The following is an 18878-nucleotide window of genomic DNA, read 5'->3' on the forward strand; positions in this document are numbered from 1 at the left end:
CTATGGGTTTCTCTTTGGGCTTCCTTTCTTCAGACTTGTGGGCGAACCTGGTGTTGGGACCGGTCACTGCTTCCAAAGCCTTCTCCACCTTGGCGCAATGGTGAGAAGTCCCACCTCTCAGCTGTCTGAAGGGCTCAGTCTCAGCGTCTGTGGAACCCACATGGGCGTCATCAGGAGCCCACTCTCTCTGTGTCCTTGGCCGGAGTCACCCCATGGTGGGGAGCCTTGACACCGCCAGGAAACCATCACAAGACAACCACCCAGACCCCTCACCCCACTGCAGCGGCTCAGTGTCGCTGTCATCTCTGTGTGTCCATCCTAAATTGGATGTATGCCTTCATTAATTACCAGGTCATCACAGCTGCCTGGCACGAGAAAGACTTCCAGGAAAGCGCACCCAGAAGGGTGAGGCAGACTGTGAGGAAACCTCACAGTTCCTGACTGGGCAAACCCCATTCCCAAGTCAGCTGCCTGGATCAACAGCCCTACAACAGAGGGGCCACCACCTCGGCCTGGCTAAGGCATCTTGGGAAAGGTACTTAATCTAGCACGCTTTTTTCGTCTTCAAAATGGGTCCAAGATTTACATTTCCTAGAAGAAAGCCTGACCCAGTCCCTGCCAGCCTTTTCAGAGAGAAGGCAAAGTCTAAAGCAGGGCACCATCCCAGAGTGCCTGGGGAGATGGTCTCTGGGGAACAGTAGAAGATACTGGAAGACGAGGAGAGAGAAGAAGAGGAGGGGTGATTTTCTGTGTGAGGTCCTGTGGAAAGAAAGTGCAGGGGAGAGGTGTAAGCAGTCGCGGTAAGAACAGAGGTTTAGTCGCTGCCCCCGAGAGCCACTGTGGCAGTGGTGCGAATGGCATGAAGACATCTGGGGAAGGGCAAGGAGGGCAAGCAGGGACGCCCATCACGACGGTCGGCAGGCATTCTCCCTCAGCTGACCTTCCCGGCTGGCAGAGGCGAGGCCAGTGCGGTGACAGGCCGGACTCCTAGGAAGGACACTGAGAACACCCTCTTGGGTGCAGGGCCCAGGGGAGGCAGGGTGTGGGAAAGCCCTGCAGCACCCCACCTCTCAGGGAGCACCAGGCTGGCAGGTGTGGGGCTCTGGCTCCCGTCTCTCTGTAGAACCGAGTGAAGTCCTGTGGCACTGCCTGGGGACTCTTAGATACACTGGGAGATGGCAGTGTGGGGGTGGGGCATGGAGAGAGATTCCAGGCCAGGCTCTGTCTGTGAAGAATCCCAGCAGGACTGTAATTCTAGGCTGGGTGTGCGTCAGTGGCCGCATCCAGATTTAATGTGGGGTTAGACAAGGAGAGAAAGCCTGTCCGGTGAAACGTGGGACACTCATGCTCAGCCCGGATACTGATATTTCATAAGGGCTTGCTTGGCACGTTTGCTGAACGATTCTGGCTTACTGCCCAGCTCTGAGTTTCCTGTTCATAGTTCCCCAGATTTGTCACTGCAGGACTCAGGCCCAAGAGGCTCTGACATGGGCGTCATCAGGAGCCCACTCTCTCTGGGGCATCTGACAAGATGTGAGCTGTCTGTCATTCTGTGCACCCCAGACACAGCCTGATGCTCCTTTGGAAGGAAAGAAAAGAGTGAGGAAGGCTGTGCCTGGCTGACTGCAGGAGGCAGCTCTGTTTTCACTAGCTAACACCAGCCCAGCAGACTTCATCCCCGGGAGAAACGCTCCTGGATGCCATCAGAGTCCCAGGCCCAGTGCCCCAAACCGTGAACCACACAAATGGTAAGACTGCTCCTGCGCTTCATGATTTCCTGTTCTCTTCTTTTGCGGCCTGTGGGGGTGTTTGTTTACTCTGAAGAGTTATTGGGGGGGGGGGAAACAAATGGAAACTGAATAAAGGTAACTCTATGCTCTTCATTGGAACAAGACAGAGTTTCTTGGCATTCTGGGTCCTATGGACACACTTAACATTGAGATGGATGTGTGAGCAAATTAAGAGTGCCTGTAATTAAGTTTCACTACGTGAGAGATTCACTCTGAAATTCATGGAAACTGTATTTTATAAGTACTTTTAGGGCCTCTGTGTATATCCTTCTAAGCACACTGCTTGCTAGTTAACATCAGTTAGGGTGCACTACTCATAAGCTGTTGAAGACACACCGTATCAGTGGAAAGGGCTGCAAAATGAAGGGGACATTGTGAGGTTCATGGAAGATGCTGTTGTGGACATTAGAACTGAGGCATCACTTCATATTGGTGAGAATAATTTAGAGGGGTGCACTGTTTCTGGAGAGTTCATACAGGGACACACTGTCTCTGGAGAGTTCATACAGGGACACACTGTCACTGGAGAATTCTCAGAGGGACACACTGTCTCTAGAGAGTTCTTAGAGGGACACACTGTCTCTGGAGAGTTCATACAGGGACACACTGTCACTGGAGAATTCTCAGAGGGACACACTGTCTCTGGAGAGTTCTTAGAGGGACACACTGTCTCTGGAGAGTTCATACAGGGACACACTGTCTCTGGAGAGTTCATACAGGGACACACTGTCTCTGGAGAGTTCTTAGAGGGACACACTGTCTCTGGAGAGTTCATACAGGGACACACTGTCTCTGGAGAGTTCATACAGGGACACACTGTCTCTGGAGAGTTCATACAGGGACACACTGTCTCTGGAGAGTTCTTAGAGGGACACACTGTCTCTGGAGAGTTCATACAGGGACACACTGTCACTGGAGAATTCTCAGAGGGACACACTGTCTCTAGAGAGTTCTCAGAGGGACACACTGTCTCTAGAGAGTTCTTAGAGGGACACACTGTCACTGGAGAATTCTTATAGGAACACACTGTCACTGGAGAATTCTCAGAGGGACACACTGTCACTGGAGAATTCTCAGAGGGACACACAGTCACTGGAGAATTCTCAGAGGGACACACTGTCACTGGAGAATTCTTATAGGAACACACTGTCACTGGAGAATTCTCAGAGGGACACACTGTCACTGGAGAATTCTCAGAGGGACACACTGTCACTGGAGAATTCTCAGAGGGACACACTGTCACTGGAGAATTCTTATAGGGACACACTGTCCCTAGAGAGTTCTTACAGGGACACACTGTCTCTGGAGAGTTCTTAGAGGGACAGACTGTCTCTAGAGAGTTCATATAGGGACACACTGTCACTGGAGAATTCTCAGAGGGACACACTGTCACTGGAGAGTTCTTAGAAGGACACACTGTCCCTGGAGAGTTTTCAGAGGGACACACTGTCTTTAGAGAGTTCTCAGAGGGACACACTATCTCTAGAGAGTTCTTAGAGGGACACACTATCTCTAGAGAGTTCTTAGAGGGACACACTGTCACTGGAGAATTCTCAGAGGGACACACTGTCGCTGGAGAACTCTTACGGGACACACTCTGACTGGAGAGTTTGCTGAGGGCATTGCACAGTGGTTATTAAGCGCCACTGGCTGTATTTGAAGTCTCCATGTACTCTGTAGGCAGTGCTTGCACACACTTCCTTCAATAAAGTAAAAAAGAAAAGGAAAGAAGCAACAACTAAAGGCAGCCTTAAAAGCAAGCACATGCCTTCTTTTTGGTTTGTTTTGGAGCCCGGGTCTCGCCGTGCAGCTCTGTGTTTGGAGGCTTTGTATGTGGCAGCGGAGAGGGTGGTGCGTGCACTCTCGATGGGCATTTTAAACTTTGCCCTGCTTTTTTATTGGACACTTTTCCCTTTTCAATTTCAGCCGAGGTCTGGTTACAACAAGAAGAACAAATGGGACAGAATCACAAAGAATAAAGACAGGAAATAAAGTGGGGGGGGCACGAAAGGAGGTTCACTGTCTTCAGTTTAATTCACTTCACACATCCCAAATTCTTTTGTGCAGAACACTAGCTTTGTGCTGTGTTGGTGAGCTTTGGGTTGCTAGAATGTTGGGAGGGATTCTCGCAAAGGTGCAGACAGGCGAAGAGCAAAGCCTGTGGTGAGCCCTGACATTTCCTGAGAAGCAGCTGGCCAGCGGGTTGTGCATGCGTTGCCGGCCCGGTTCTCTATGTTCTTAACGCACGCTGATCTGTTGGGAAGGGGTGAAGTGAGAACTGCAGACTGGGAAGTACTTTCTGAGATTAACCTGATCTTTCTAATAGGGCAATTCATTCTTGAAAGTCATTCTCAACAGCACATGCACTGGGTAAAAGCTTGGGGCCTGCAGACCGTATTGGCATAAATCCGACCGTCTAACTAGAAGAAAAGCCTGACAGGCGTTCTCAAGGAATGGTGAGGGTCTCTCTCTAGGCCTTCCAGCATCGAGACAGTCCGTGTTCAGTGCTAGCAAAGGTGACATGCACAGGTAATGAAAGAGCAACAGCTCTGCCACATCCCAGCGAGACGAGCCCTGTGCTGGGCCGTGTGCAGTTGTGCGTTCTTCCTCTGAAAGTCTGTGGTCCAAGCGCCTCGGCCTGGCCCCAGACCCTGCAGAGTTTCGGGTTCTGAAGACTCAGCGCCTGAAGACTATAGAAATGGCCCCTCCCCCAGATTACGAAATCTGAGCAGTTCTTGTCCCAGGCATTTCAGATATGGGAGATTTAACCTGTCACACTAATGCATACCTTGCTTTCTGAATACATTTATGTTTTGAAGAAATATGCTAATGCTCATAATACTACACGTTCTGTTACTCGAATTTACCTTTCAGCAGCACAGTGTGAGCAATTTCTCAAAGCAATGTTTTTTTTTTTTCCTCAAAGCGTTAGGGGTTGGGAGCTCCCTGTGCAAGCAGGAGGAACTGAGTTTAGTTACCCAGCACCCACGCGAAAGCCAAATACAGCAGTGCGTGTTAGTAACCCGGCACCAGGGAACAGAGGCCCGCAGGGCGGGGGGCTTCTCTGGCCAGGCAGTCTGGCTAACTGGAGGGCTCCAGATTGGTGAGAGACGGTCTCAAGGCTAAGAAACCTGAAGGCAGTGGTGAAGGAAGACAGCAGAGGTCCCGTCCGGCCTCCACACCTTCCCACGTGTCACTGCAGGGCCCCACACGAGCTTTTGAAGCGTGCCGCACATCTGGGTAAATCTCAGCAGCGTGTGAGACATTGTTTTCTTTCACGTTGTTGGCGATATGAAAGGCAAAAATCGTCAAAGTTGAATCCTTACGTCTCCTTATGACTGTTGCCTGGGGGTAACTGTTGCCAGAGTCGGAATCCCTGCTTAGTTAACGCTAGGAGTGTGCTAGGTAAGCTGTTGAAGACACACTGTATCAGTCGCAACATTCCCACTGGCACCGGCTTTTAGGAATCAGCTCCTCTGAATGAGCAGTCGGCAAAGAGCATTTCTCATTGTCCTGAGTGACTTTGGTAAAACCTTTCGGGAAACTTCTGGCCTCTTCTCTGTCCTTTTTTTTTTTTTTTTTACCGTAACTTCTACTGCCAACCCAGTTTCAGAGGTCTGTGACCTCCTTTGTTGTCTCTCAGAAAGTGTGCTTCGGGGTGGAGCTAGCTTCCTCTGCTCTGGCGTGTACCTGGGTGTGTGTGGCGGGATGGGGGTGGGGGGTGGTGTCTCCTCTTCATGGTTTTATCTCTTTTTTAGACCTGACGCTTTGATTCAGCAGCAGCGTCTGCTGTGGAATGTTGTAAAAATAGCCTCCCACTTGTCACTGCTTAGTCAGGCAGCATTTAGGAGGCCAGACCATCCTCTCACAGGCTCTCTTCCCACCAGTGTGTGTTGGTCGCCAATGGCCTGAGAGTGGGGGGGGGGAGGGGGTATGGTGTTCTCTCTCCATGCTTGCCTGGATTAGGGTTTGACCCTTTGCTGGACTTGGAGCAAGCACATCTGGAGGAAGCCAGCGTCAGACAAAAACTGTTGTTTATTCCAAAGAGGAAACTCTTTGGAGATTTGAGAAAGAATCAACCCACAGGGAGTGGTGGTGCACACCTTTAATCCCAGCACTCAGGATCTCTGTGAGTTCAAGGCCAGCCTGGTCTACAAAGAGGGTCCAGGACAGCCAGGGCTGCACAGAGAAACCCTGTCAAGGAAAAAAAAAAAAAGGATCCACCCAGACAGAGCTTTTCTAGGGCGAAAGGCTGGGTTGGTTTGGTCTATGCTGAGTGTATCTGTAAAGCTCTTACTGGGCGTTTCTAAGCAACACTGAAACAGGGACTTGACCAGAGCATGACTCAGGGCACAAGGACAGGGCGGCTTACTGCGTCCCCTGCCCAGTGTGGGCGGGCCAGTCAGGGCCAAACTGCTCTTCTGAGGGATGAGGCCCCAGTGCTGGTCAAAGCCCTCCCAGGCCCAAGACCCAGGCTGGATCCTTTTCACACCCACATTGTGAGGAATCAGCATTGCTAGCTTGTTTTGAAGAAGGAAGCTGAGGCACAGAGGAGTGAGTCTGGAGACGTCACATCGGAGGTGCCTTCTCAGTGAAGACAGCCTGACTCTGGAGCCTAGGGGACGTACAGAAAGTGTGGAGACGTGTGATTCTGGGCAGCTGCAGTCGTGCTGTTTGTTCACTTGGGCTTGTGCTTACATCTCGTTAGATCTATTGCTGTTTGCTTTTCTGCACGTATTATTTCATATCTCTCCCAGGGGCCTAGGCATCGCTAAAGAACCCAAAGCAGCAATTTCTTGAGCCACAGCGTCAGGATGCCCCACGTGGAAAATTCCAGCCACCAAACTTGGCTTCATGCACAAGATTACTCAAAACATTTGTTAGGTAGTGGACAGGCGATGGTGAACAAATGCAAATATTCCAAGACATGGGGAAAAACCCACAACCAAGACACTTTTGTCCCAACTCAGATAAATGATCCTCATCATTTTTCTGCTCTTGGGCCAGATGAGCTAGGCAAGGTTCAGAAGGTCAGTAAACAGCCCACTGGGAAAGCTACCAGCCTGCGTCGGATTCCCTTAGCCCCACGCAACTGTGCCACGGGGCCTCCTCAGTGGGCTGCTCGTGTTCATGGTTCTTCCATCAAGCATCCTGAGGCCGTAGTTCTGCTACCTTTGCGGGTATTGAGGCTGCAGGCTCTGCAGACTCGCCCACTCAGCAAGCCTATTGAGGGAGCTCAGGACTGTCCCGGAGAAGGCTGGGAGGCGGTGCAGGCATGGGGATGCAGGCCAGCTGTAGTTTCTCATGAACAGCTTCTCTGTCTTCCCCCTGCCCAGCTGTCCCTGTTATAAACGGGCACACGTATAACCACAGAGGGATTTCTGTTTACTTTCTGTTAAACTTTTCCATGAATTTTAAATTTAACTTACTGGCAGTGCCCTGCACTGGGCCTAGGGCCTTGCACAGCAGGCAAGCAGCTGTATCCCTGAGCTACATGCCCACGCCTAAACCCCGTGGGAGTGAAACCCTGTAGGCAGGACACTGAAATACACAGCAAACGGTTTGCCAGTCTTCACACATCTCCTCCCCAAGCGTGACTTCAGGGGTCATCCGGATGGGAAGGACATTCTGTAGGTCGCTGACTGTTTAAGTAGGTGGCGCATGGTTTACTCGCACAGCTTAAATGCCTGTTGTGTGGAGTGTCTCCTGCCTTCCCAGCCTCTTCTTCCTCGGGCCGTCCGTGCCGGGCGCTCTCCTGCAGGGCTGCGTAGCCCTCATAGCCATTCTGTATCCGGCTCCGCCTCTGTCTGCTGAGCTGGATTTCAGCTTCCCGGAGGTCTCCGAAGGCATTTGCAGTCTTTTGCTGTACTCACCAGCGCTGCAGTGAACAGCAGCTTGCCCGACACTTCGCAGAAGTTCAAGCACACGTGTGTGCAGGCCAAATGTGACTCAGACGAACATGCCATTTCCTATCCACCCCTCAGCAGCTGATGCCAGGGAGCAGCCCTGCCAGAAAACCCGAGTGTCTCCTGTGCACCCCTCACCACCACGTGCTAGTGTGTGCGTGTGTGTGTATGTGTGTGGTGTGATACGTGTGTGTGCTCACGCATGTGTGGATGTCAGTTGGTGATATCAGGCGACTTTCTCCACTGTTTCCATCTCCTCTTTTGAGACAAGGTGTTCCCTTCAACCTGGACTTTGCTGCATTGGGTGGACTGGCTTTGCGGCGCGTCCTCAGTGCTGGGGTCATGGCCACACGCTTCCAGCCCTGGTTTTCACATGGCTCTTGGGCACATGAGGCCTTGTCCTCGTGCTTATGCAGCAAATGCTTTACTGCCTGAGCCCACACCAAGCCCACTAAGCTAGCATTTATTGAAGGGGAAGGTGAGGTCAGTGTTTACCAGTGTTACTGCTTTAAGGTCAGTGTGTTATTCTCCAAATATGAGTGAAGTTGGGCATCTGGTTTTTTTTTTTTTTTTGGCTTAAAGTTATCCTTGATCATTACTTCTATTCACTTAGCAATCAGTTTTTGAGGACTTGCTGTGTGTGTGGCCATGAGATGCCAAGAGGTGAAGGCGATCTGGCCACCACTGGGCAGAGGCGTGAGCTGGAGATTCATGTGGGAAGTGCCATGAAAGACTGAGGGCTGTGTAGACCACCAACGGCTGGGGTCTATCTTAGTCTGACGATTGTGACTGTGTGAGGGAAAGCAGGAGGTTTCAGGCACAAGATGGAGCTGAAGAGAGGGCACAACATCCTCAGAGGTGCCGGAAGAGCCAGGCGTGACCCACACCCATATTCTCTCTCAGAAGCCAGAGGGATCACAAGTGTGAGGCCAAGCGGCCTACAGAGTGAGAGCAGATGCTGCCTCAAACGCAACAGTCAAGCGATGTCTAGCTGAGGACCAGAAGTGTCTTCACGTGGTGGTGAAGGGAATGGGGGAGTGGGCCAGATGAGCTGGACTCTGGGGGCAGATCAGGGTGGGCACTGGGGCAGAGGTAGAAATTCCTATTTTGTTGGGAACGCCAGGTAGATTGGGTTGTCTGGTAGGAAGACGGAGCTGGAGCCTTCACATTTGACCCTTGCTGACCGTACCTGCTCCCCTGGGTGTCTCTGGGGAGGAGCGTACCCTCTTTACCAGAACCTTCTGTGCTTGCCTCAGTGGCTTATGACCGGGGGCGAGGGGGACACTGTGGAAAGGACCTGTGCTTTGCCCAGCCCCGACCTCAGCCTGCAGCAGATGAGAAAAGCTTCGTCTGAAGTGGCCATTGGAAGCACGGCTCCACCTATCAAGAGCATTCTCGTCTGCTGCTATCCTGACTGAGCATTCTGACAGGTTCAGGGATGCAGCTGTCAGTCAACCCTGAGGGGCTTCTGCTGCTGACAGTCAAATGAATGCAGAGAGGGGATGGCGAGGAAGGCCCACCACCTCTGGTACTAGATAGCAACAGACCCACTTAGCTGCTGAACATGACTGGCGCTCTGCTTGGCCTACTTAGCATCTCAAGGTCTGGAGACTGCTGTTGGTGGGCTTTCTAAGTCCGTTTCTATGGCTGCAGCTGGGGCACAGTCACCTTTAGAGGTGGGAATCAGAGGTTTTCCTCAGCACCACTGCATGGACCAGGGGGAGGCTGAGGCTTCCCAATCTCAGTGGCTGGTGAACACTGCCGCCTGGACGCACTACGGACCAACCAAACTTTCCAGTAAGTCCTGTAGCCCGTAGCGACCGGCTGGTGTTCTCTCTGGTCCGTTACTGTGGGCCGACCGGCTCAGGTTGGGGCTTGCATTTCTGGTGGCTCTAAGGACGGAGTCCATATCATGAAAGAAAGAGAGGAAGGAGACAACACAGGCCTCATCAGTCACACCCAGACCCAGCTCTAAAGCTAAAGTGTCCTAGGTGATCATCTGTGACCAGAGAAGATTATAGTTACATGTACGTGCGTGGGAGTGGGGGTGCCTGGGACACAGCTTTACAGATTCAGTGACCCCAGGGCAAGCAGTGATGGATCAGGTTTTCACGGACCCATGCACACCTGGACAGGAAGTGGGCAGCGTCAGGCCAGCTGGCATCCCAGCAGCTTTGCCACCTGGTCCAGGGAGACGGACAAGGGTTATTTCTGAGAAGTGACTCCACAAGTGAATTGCAAATGCATGACCCAGTCAGAACGGCTCCAGGCAGACTCAACAAGGCTGCGAGGTGTCAGCGACAACACGGGGTTGAGAGTCAAGAGATGTGCTGTCACCTCTGGCTGTCTGCAGCGGACGGTTCCCGAGTCTTCAGTTGGCACCAAAGTTCAAGGATGACCAGCCTATTACACGGACTGCCTGTATTCATGACACCACTTCTACATAACATGTAATGTCTATGCAATCTAAGCGCTGTATGTCTGCTGCCATGCTAGACTGTCTATGCAGTAGTGACAAGATGAAACATCTGTGCGTGACCAGCACGGACACATTATTATTTTTTTGGATATTTCCCACCTGTGGTTGTCCTAACATGTAAAGGTGGAATGTATGGTTATGAAAAGCCAATTGTTTACAAAACCGGAATCATAAACCTTGACACACATCTGTAGAAACTGAAGCGCATATGGCAGGTGTCAGAGATTTGGGGTGTTTGGTTTCCTTGTCCCTGTGCAGAATGCTGGCTCAGCCCTTAATCCCAGCGTGATAGCAGAAGGCAGGCTCTCTTGGAGACACTTGGGTTCTGAGGGTAAGGCCTTGAGCCTGTGACTAGCAGTTATCAGAAGCTGCTTAGCTTTCTTTTGGCCAAGGGCATACACAGCAAGGAGCCAGGGACTGGCAAGCCAGGAAGCAAGCTGTGGCCAGAGAGTGGATCTGCAGGTGCCTGGACCTTGACTTCCAGCCTCCAGATCTTCGGGAAATATGCATTTGTTCAAGCCATTCTGTCCATGGTTACTTGTTATAGCAGCCACGAGGAATTAAGACGCTATGCCAGATCAGCCCACAGTGACGGTGTGAACAGAAGTGAATAAGAAATCGTAGCAAATACTTCAGCCAGTGCTAGTCTGAACACCTCCAGAAATGGTGAACGGACAAGCAAGGGTGTTGCTATACCGTTGCTCTTTGTGTCTGCACCCTTTGTGGATGTCTGGCTCCTTTTACCATTTGAGAGGGAGAATCACTGGGCTTGAACATGTCTCTTCTGCAGAGACGCTGAACCTCTGAGCACTAACATTGGTTCCTCTTGTCTGAGGTCGGCAGCAGGGCTTCTCAGGCATTGCTACCGACGACAGAGCCCAGCACGGCCACAAAGCCAGCACATTCCAGAGCCATAATTACACCCCAGAGGTCGGTGCAGCTTCCATAGTTCTAGAACTTGACTGGAAATCCTGAGTCAACCACTCCTGGATGCCTTCTTGCCTGCTTGCTGGCCTCTCGACGCCTCTGTGTTCTTGAGATGGTGGAGCGGCCATACAGTCTGTACCTTCCAGCACGGCCTCTCGGACTAGCGGCCACCTCCCCAAGAAGTTTCCCAGCAGAGGGTTGGCAGGCACCCATCTCCCCGATGCCACATCCGGGGGCTTTTAAGGCACTGATTGCATTTCTCCCACGGGTTTTGCAATTTTCAATTTCTTCCTAAGGAAATTGGAGCTCAGTGATAGGAGTTTGTTTTGGCTGTAGCAAATCCACAGAAGACTTGGGATTTGAACACTGGGCTCTGGGATTCTCAGACTTCTTTCTGTTATTGCCAAAGTGGTGAAGTGACCTGAGGAAGGAAAACAGTCTTTTAGGAATTTTTGTTTCATGGGCCTGCATCAGTGTCGGCATGAAGACATTGCCTGGTGCTCTTGGCAGTGACGAGGGGGTGTTGAATCCTTTTGTAAGTACAGAGAGTTGTGAGTGACCATCACATGGGTGCTGGGACCTGAAGCCAGGACTTCTGTGAGAGTGCAAGTACTCTTGACTGTTGAGTCCCTGAGAGAAAGTCTGAAGCCTTTTGGTTGATTTGTCATGGGGTTACAGCCTGAGAAACCCAGTGTAAATCGGAGCTGTGACTGGACAGCACACACGGTCCACTGGCCCCAGCAGACACCGCTGCTTGGAGCACAGCATCTGTCCAGTAACTGATTTATGATGACCTGGCTGACTCGGGAGCTTGCTGCAGCTGCCCAATATTAGCCGGCTACGATCCTGCACATCAGCAGCCAGGAAAAGATCCAAATTCACAACCCGAAGCAGTTTCTATTGGAAAAGCCTCACTCTCCAGCCACCGTAGGTGTGAGCTGCAGGCTGAGCCACAGTGAGTCTGGGTGGGTCTACAGCCCAACAGTGTCTGGGCCACACGTTTTCCAGCTTGCCAACACTGAGCCGATTCAGGCTTCCTACCACCAACCCTGAGGATATTGTCCGAACTGGCACCTGCAGCTAAGCCAGCCTTTACAAAAGGCTCATGTAAAAGTCTTATTGTTTAACCCTGAAAGAATCACTCCCAGAAAGTTGGTAACCATTTATGCCAAAACCAATACAACTGGATACATTTAGCAACAAAGTGTGCACCGAAGCACCTTTGGAACCCAGCAGCAGTTTCCATAGAATAGTTAATAGATTCTGCTAGAAGTGGGCGGGGGAAATCTGGCCTCCCCAGCAGCATCATCTTCCTCCTAACTAGTCTCTGAAAGCATCTTCGGAAGTTCTCAGGGTTCTTCCTCAGAGGGGGTTAAATCTATGATTCTGCCCTATGAGTTCACCCCACAGACAGCATATATATTGAAACTTCTTTGACTTAAAAAAAAATCTCATACTTATCTGGCAGGGGAGTTACCATGATCACGAAGGTGGTTTTCCCAGGGCAAGGCTTATCCAATCGCACTCCGGATGTGCTGACCTCTTCGATTTCCCCAAATTCGGGAAACTCAGCTGCATAATTTGTGGTAGTGGGGGAATGTGTCCGCGCTCTTCCCTGAAAAAGAAAAAAAAAATTCTCATGTGAACCTGCTACAACTGCAATTTCCCTCAAAGTTTAAACACTTGTCTGTGTTAGCTCCTCACGGAGCTAAGTCATGGGGACTCACGGGGACAAAGGAAGGTTAGCGTGTTTGCTGTTGTAGGCATGAGGGGAGCCAGGCAGTGCCTCTGCCTGCCTCTGTGTGGACCAAGAGAATCAGACTGAGCTTTGTTCCAGCATACAAGCCGGAGTCTGTGCCTATGCCCCCCGAGGTGATGCTTTTTAACAATTTGGCAAGGCCATGTGCCCTAGCGTACAGAAACTAGGTTCGCAGAGGAGTGTGTAACCACGGAGGGAGGTGCAGTGGAGGGGACCTCCTTTAGTGTGGGTTCACACCTCGGTGCTTTAGAGAGACCTGCACGCTTTCCCTTGCCTGGCCTCAGTCTGCAGAAGTGGATAAAAAGCAGCTGGGCTGAGATTCTGGTAGCCTCACCCACTCTCTGTCATAAGCGGCGGTTGTGGGTCCTGGCTGCCCACGGGAATCAGCTGGCGAGCCTTGGCAGTACTGATGCCAGTTCTTGCCCCGGAGTTTGGGTTTGCTGGGCCTGAGAGCAGCTGGGCTTTGGGTTTCACCAGGCAGGCAAGACTATATAATACGGTTGGAATCACTGACCCTGGGAGTCACAGCTAGTAAGCCAGTCAATTACCCAGGGACCGGGCCAGATCGAGCCTGTCTAGAGGGATTGCCACACACCGCCTGCTGGGGGATGTTTAAGTCCATTTACCAGAAACCCTGGTGCCTGGAAGTTCTGGAAGGCCTGTGCCTGCTGAGTGCGCGTCCACTTTCTCAGGAACTGTGAGCATTAGGAGCATATGCACAGCTACTCTCACTCATTTGACAAATATTGAAACATCTGCTTTGCTTAGCTGTCATCTGCTGGAGATGGAAAATACCCGAAAAGTGTCCTAAGCGAGCAGCTGGGAGGACAGGACGAAAGCATCACTAAGGAGGTTAGGGAATGCCAGCAACAGGGTGGGGGTGGGGCAGTGAGGAGCCTGCAGTGTTTCAGAGGACAGAGCTTGCAAGGGTGGTCGGTCCACCTTGGGATCATGTGATAGGGTATTTGAGATGGTCTCAGGGGTGAAGAGCTAGAGGAGGAGTGGGAGGAAGGCAGAGGAGAAGGAGGGTGCAGCTCTATGTCTGAGTTTGGATACATAGGTGTGGGAGGAGGGGAGAAGGAGAGGAGGGGAAGAGGAAATTGCAAGGATCAACAAAAGGAAGCCCACAAGGACACTCCTTAGGCCCAGATCCCTCAAGGACAAGGAGAGGGACTTGCTCAAAAAGGAAGGGCCAGAGCTGGGAGCAGGCTCAGTGGGAAACACACTTGCCATGCCAGTTGGAAGGACTTGAGTTTAGATCCCCAGAACTCCCAGAAAGAGCTCACGAAAAACTCACTCACAGATGCAGTAGCGCAGTTTCATATTCCCAGTGCCCTACAGCAAGATGGCAGACAGAGATGGGCGACTCCCTGGAAGCCCACAGGCCAGCCAGCCTGCAGCTATGAGCAAGGAGAAAGACTTTCACAAGCACGGTGAAGAAAACACGGACATCCGAGGTTACTGTTTGAGGGCCACAGGCCTGTGCACAGAGGTGGGGCGGAGGAAGAGGAAGAGTGGGGAGGAGGAAGGGTGGGAGAGAGAAACAGACTGATAAATATGATTTTAAAAGGAGGTGGGGTCAGCGGCTCTCGAGTGGTGAGCACTGTCTGGGAGGCAGTGGGAGCTCGGGTCGCAACCTCAACCCTGGAGGCTGAGGCAGTGCAAGTGGGCTTTGCCCAGCAGCAGTTATTTGGCTCTTCTTAGTTGCCAGGAGAAATGGAGGACTTTGTCTCACTGTAGCAGGAGAGAAAGAAGCCCATGGAGGGTCCATAGTTCCAACAGCCTCAGCTTTGCGCTGACAAGGATGGTCTGGCTTCTAGAGCCAGTGCAGAGCTGCCTTCATCTTTTCATCTCTCCTTTTCCCTAGCTTCTAACGCTTTGTCAGTTCTTAAACACCCCCACCCCCTGCAGAAGCCAAAGGGCCTTTCTTTTACCCCTGCAGAGAGGGGTTGAAGGATACAAGAAAATAAAAGTGGCACCCTCTCTCCTGCTTGGGTTTGCTGTCTTTCACTGGTGAAAAGGGTGATATCATGTTAGCTGGTCCCATTGGCCCTGGGGTCTGTGACATTTTGTGTGTAAGGTTTTCATGTTGACAGTTTCTCTCTTCCACTTCCTTGTGCTCTGCTGTCAGCTCATAGTTCCATTGTATTTGGCTAGATTGGAAAGAATCTCATATAAATGAGGAAGACAAAGAAGCTATGTTAAGGTGCAGTTTCCCCATAACAACGAATCCAGCTGTGCCAGGAAACACTGTATCGGAAGTCTTAGGCATTTTCTCCTCTCGAAGGCAGTAGTTTTAGTGTCTTGGTTTCAAATATTGGGCAACACTGCTCCATAATACTCCTTGAGCTGGGCTGGAGGGCCAGTGAGCTCTCAGCTGACTCTGCTTCCCCAGGCCTGGGGATTCCCGCCACTGTGACTGGTGTTTTCGTGGGTGTTAGGGGTGGAGCTTAGGTTCTTAGGCTTCTATGGAGAGCACTTCATCAGATGAGCCTCCCAGCTCCTATCAGCTACTTTTTTTTCTTCCTCATCCAGCTCTATGTCTGAGTTTGGATACATAGTCACATTTTCCTATTTAGAATGCAGCTGAAATCATAGCCCTGTCCCCGCCAGTCTTTGGGGAACCAAATAAAAACCACCGCAAAGTACTTCAGATGTGACTCTTACCCCAGCTCACCTCATCCACATTTTGCCTTCAGCTAGGGTAGGTATTGCTTCGATTTGCTTCTGATCAAATGAGGAACTGGGTGAGACGGAGGAGCCTCGGGTAGCTCTGGCCACCTCTTCAGGCCTTTCCCACAAAAATGTCAGGAATCTCCACCCAACACAGTTAGTGCTTGGCTACTCTGTGGACATCACAAAATAACACAGATGCAAATATCACTGTCTAATGCCTTTGGATTTCCTGGATCATGAACCTTTCACCAACATCCATCTTCAGTTATTTGTGATCCAAAGAGGCACTTTTGAGCTGTCATCCTGGCCATTTTCCTGCACGTTCCCTGCTTATTAATTTATTTAGATGAATTTAGATTTATTCCAAGCCTGGGAAGTCCCCTTAGGAAAGCGTTAAATGGATTTCTCTGAAACGGCCTTTGAGTGTGGAAACCGCTGGTCAGACATTTAGCCAGCCAGTCCCGTGATCCAAGCAAGCCCTCGTTTCAAGAGGCAGCCTCTCTTATTAGGACCTTGGAAGAGTCCCAAAGTGCTTGCCGCCTGGAGTTTTTCATCAAGATCAGACCTCTGGTGTGATACAACATGCATATCATTTCCACCGAAGAAATTGCTCTGTGTCCCTACATAGGCCTGTGTAGATACATGTTAACACAGTTTCTCCTGTTCATAGCATTGAGTCCAAATCTCAACCCCTTAGACTTTCCTGGCCAACAGAGGCATCGTTATTTTAGGAGACACAAGCAGACATCCTCAGTCTACTTTAGAGTGGGGTTGGTTGTCAGGAAGATCAAGCCGTGATGAGAAGCCTGGGACGCTTAGCCTGCTCCCCATCTTTGGCAAGGGCGGGCTATTGAATGATCATCCCCCAAGTGGTGAGGATCCTATGAATATTCATGAACTAGGAGCTGGGAGAGCTTGTCCTGGGAAGCCTGCCTGGCCTGGACTCTTGAAGGCCTTCCCACAAAGCTTGCTCACCTCAACCTCTGTATCTCAGGACCAGGCGGCCTCTGCGCCCTTTGTCATCTCCATTACCATGTGAGAAGTCACTGGACAGGCTTCCCGCTCTGACGCTGTCCTAGCAAACTGCAGAATGTGAGAAGGTGGAGACGGAGACTCAGGGCAGAGGAGGGATACCACCACCCTGGAAACAGGCATTTGCAGCATCCTGACCAAGCCCTCTGCTCATTCGTCAGCATCAGAATCGAATGGATGCATAGAGCACACCGCTGGAGTCAGAGAAGTCCTTGCAGGGGAACGAGTATCCCCTGGCCACAGACCTGCGCTAAATATGGATGCACAACAGTGCAAGGGCCTTAAAAAAACAACTCTAAATTTTACATATGCATTTAGCTTTATCAAATCCTGTAGAGCCAACTCTGCAGGCAGCAGCTTCGGCACTTAAGGGATGGTGGGGGAAGTCTCCAGGCTGGCATGGCCACAGGTGGCGCCTTTATTCGGAGAATTTAAACACAGTTAAAAGCTCCTGCTGCTCTTCGCAAACACTCCTTTGTCCACGGAGCGCTGATCTTTCAAAACATGCCGTGCTGCCTGGTGAAGGCCGGCTAGTCCCTGTGGGAAATGTCGATAACTCAGAGCCCAAACCCAGAGTGACAGGTGTCGTCTGTGGGTTTAACCTCCCTAAGTGTGCAAGGTGAACTCCAGGGTGGAGACAGCAGCACAGTCTCAGGGGCTTCGCATTCGTCCAGTATACTGGGAAATATGCTGAGCCGGGGGCCAGCTGGCCTTCTCCACCCAACAGGGACTTAGCCTGAGGAGACTTCCAGGAAGTCACATGACCCCCCCCCCCAAAGCTGTTAGCATTTGGTTGAATAGGTAAGTCTCATTTCTCTTCATTTCCTAGCTGCACTGAGATACAATTGGCAGCGAAAAGCTGCATCCTTTAAGGTAGAATCGTGGTGACATGATGGATTTAGTTACAGTGGAATGAGCCCAGAAATCGAGCCACTTGGCATATCACCTTTTATGAGCTATCTTTTTTTTTTTTTTTTTGTCTGTGGTCAGAACATTTATGAACAGCAAATGAACAAAGCAATGTCATTTGTGAATTTAAACCTGGGCCATCACCCATAGACTTGTGTTTTAGAGTATTTTTCTAATGGTACTTTTAAAGTATTTAGTTGTGTGTATACATTTCTGTGGTACTTGCTTGCCCACAAGCGTTACAGTGGATGTACTCACCTGTGCATGCGTGTTTAGGAGGCCGAGTGGATGCTGGCTGTCTTCCTCTCTCACTCTCCGCTTTGGTTTTTGAGGCGCGATCTTTCACTGGGCCTAGCACTTGCCATTTGGGGTGGACTAGTCATCTGACGCTTCATCTTCACCCCTCTTCACTCCCCCAGTACTGGGGTGCAGACGGTGACTCCAAACCTGGCTTTCACGTGAGTCCTGGGGATGTGGGCCAGGGGCTTGGCATCTCCTCATCAGCTCTTACAGTACGAACTGGAGGGTGGAGCAGCCTTTGGAGTGCCTGGCCGGTTGAAATAGGTTGAAGCAGGTCGTTAAAGGCTTGGCTTTGAAGTTAACAACTGCACAAATGTGTCCTCTCAGTTTCTGCAGATCAAAGAAGCTCAGTTTGGTTTCCACGGCAAAGAGCCCAGCTCCACAAGGCAACACGAAGGTGTAACGCCTGTCCCTGAGCCTGTTCTTCCTCTTCCTCATCACAGCCATGCGTTTCCCATCAGATGGAGTTGAACTCTGTCCGTCACCCACACATAGCTCCTCAGTTTGCTTCTATTGGGTAATGTTACTGTGTCACAGCAGTAAGAAAAGTAATAACACAGTTGCCAAGTTGTAGATCCGATGGTCAGAAGCGCAAGTTTGTACCCTTTGACCCACATCTTCATCGTCTCCCCCAGCTCTGTGCAATCGCTGTTCTGCTTTCTATAAATCATCCTTTTGTTCTGCTTCCTAAAAATCGTCCTTGTGCTCAGAACTCCATGTGGGGGTTCTGCGGTGGCTCCTATGCAAATCCACATGGACAAATCGTATCCAACAGCTCAAGCCCAGGCCTCCCCCAGGTATCAGAGCTGCCATGTACCGCCCTGTTCCCGGAACCAAATGATCCCATCTGGCTACGTCAGCCCACACCCCTCAGTGGTGTTAAAGTGAGAGGATTTTCCTATGTATGCCGTGAGGGATGTGTGAACATGTGTAGGTGTGTGGGTGCTGTGTTTATGGCGTATACTTTTTGTGCACTGTGTTAATGTATAGTGGCCTGTACATTTTCTGTGTGTATTGTAAAAATGTTCATTGTATGTTGTTTTCAAGGCATTCATTCTGCATATATTGCACGTGTCCCCAGTGAGAGCATTGGCGTGTGC

The 18878-nt window shown here is 50.9% G+C and overlaps 1 protein-coding gene and 1 non-coding gene across 2 annotated transcripts in view; both read left to right on the forward strand.

Annotated features, from left to right (window-relative positions):
* The first annotated feature begins 1430 nt into the window (after positions 1-1430).
* The window catches only part of Il1r1 (interleukin 1 receptor type 1), a 66073-nt gene continuing 48625 nt past the window's right edge, over positions 1431-18878 (forward strand). The window contains exon 1 of the mRNA XM_060369947.1: positions 1431-1748. Coding sequence (XP_060225930.1) covers positions 1746-1748 — 3 coding nt within the window. The 5' untranslated portion in view covers positions 1431-1745. The remainder of the gene's footprint in view (positions 1749-18878) is intronic.
* LOC132648442 (U1 spliceosomal RNA) lies at positions 12556-12720 on the forward strand. Its single transcript, XR_009586842.1, has one exon. It is a non-coding gene; the product is annotated as a U1 spliceosomal RNA (small nuclear RNA).

This window comes from Meriones unguiculatus, chromosome 16 (assembly GCF_030254825.1).
Source record: "Meriones unguiculatus strain TT.TT164.6M chromosome 16, Bangor_MerUng_6.1, whole genome shotgun sequence".
Taxonomy (NCBI): domain Eukaryota; kingdom Metazoa; phylum Chordata; class Mammalia; order Rodentia; family Muridae; genus Meriones; species Meriones unguiculatus.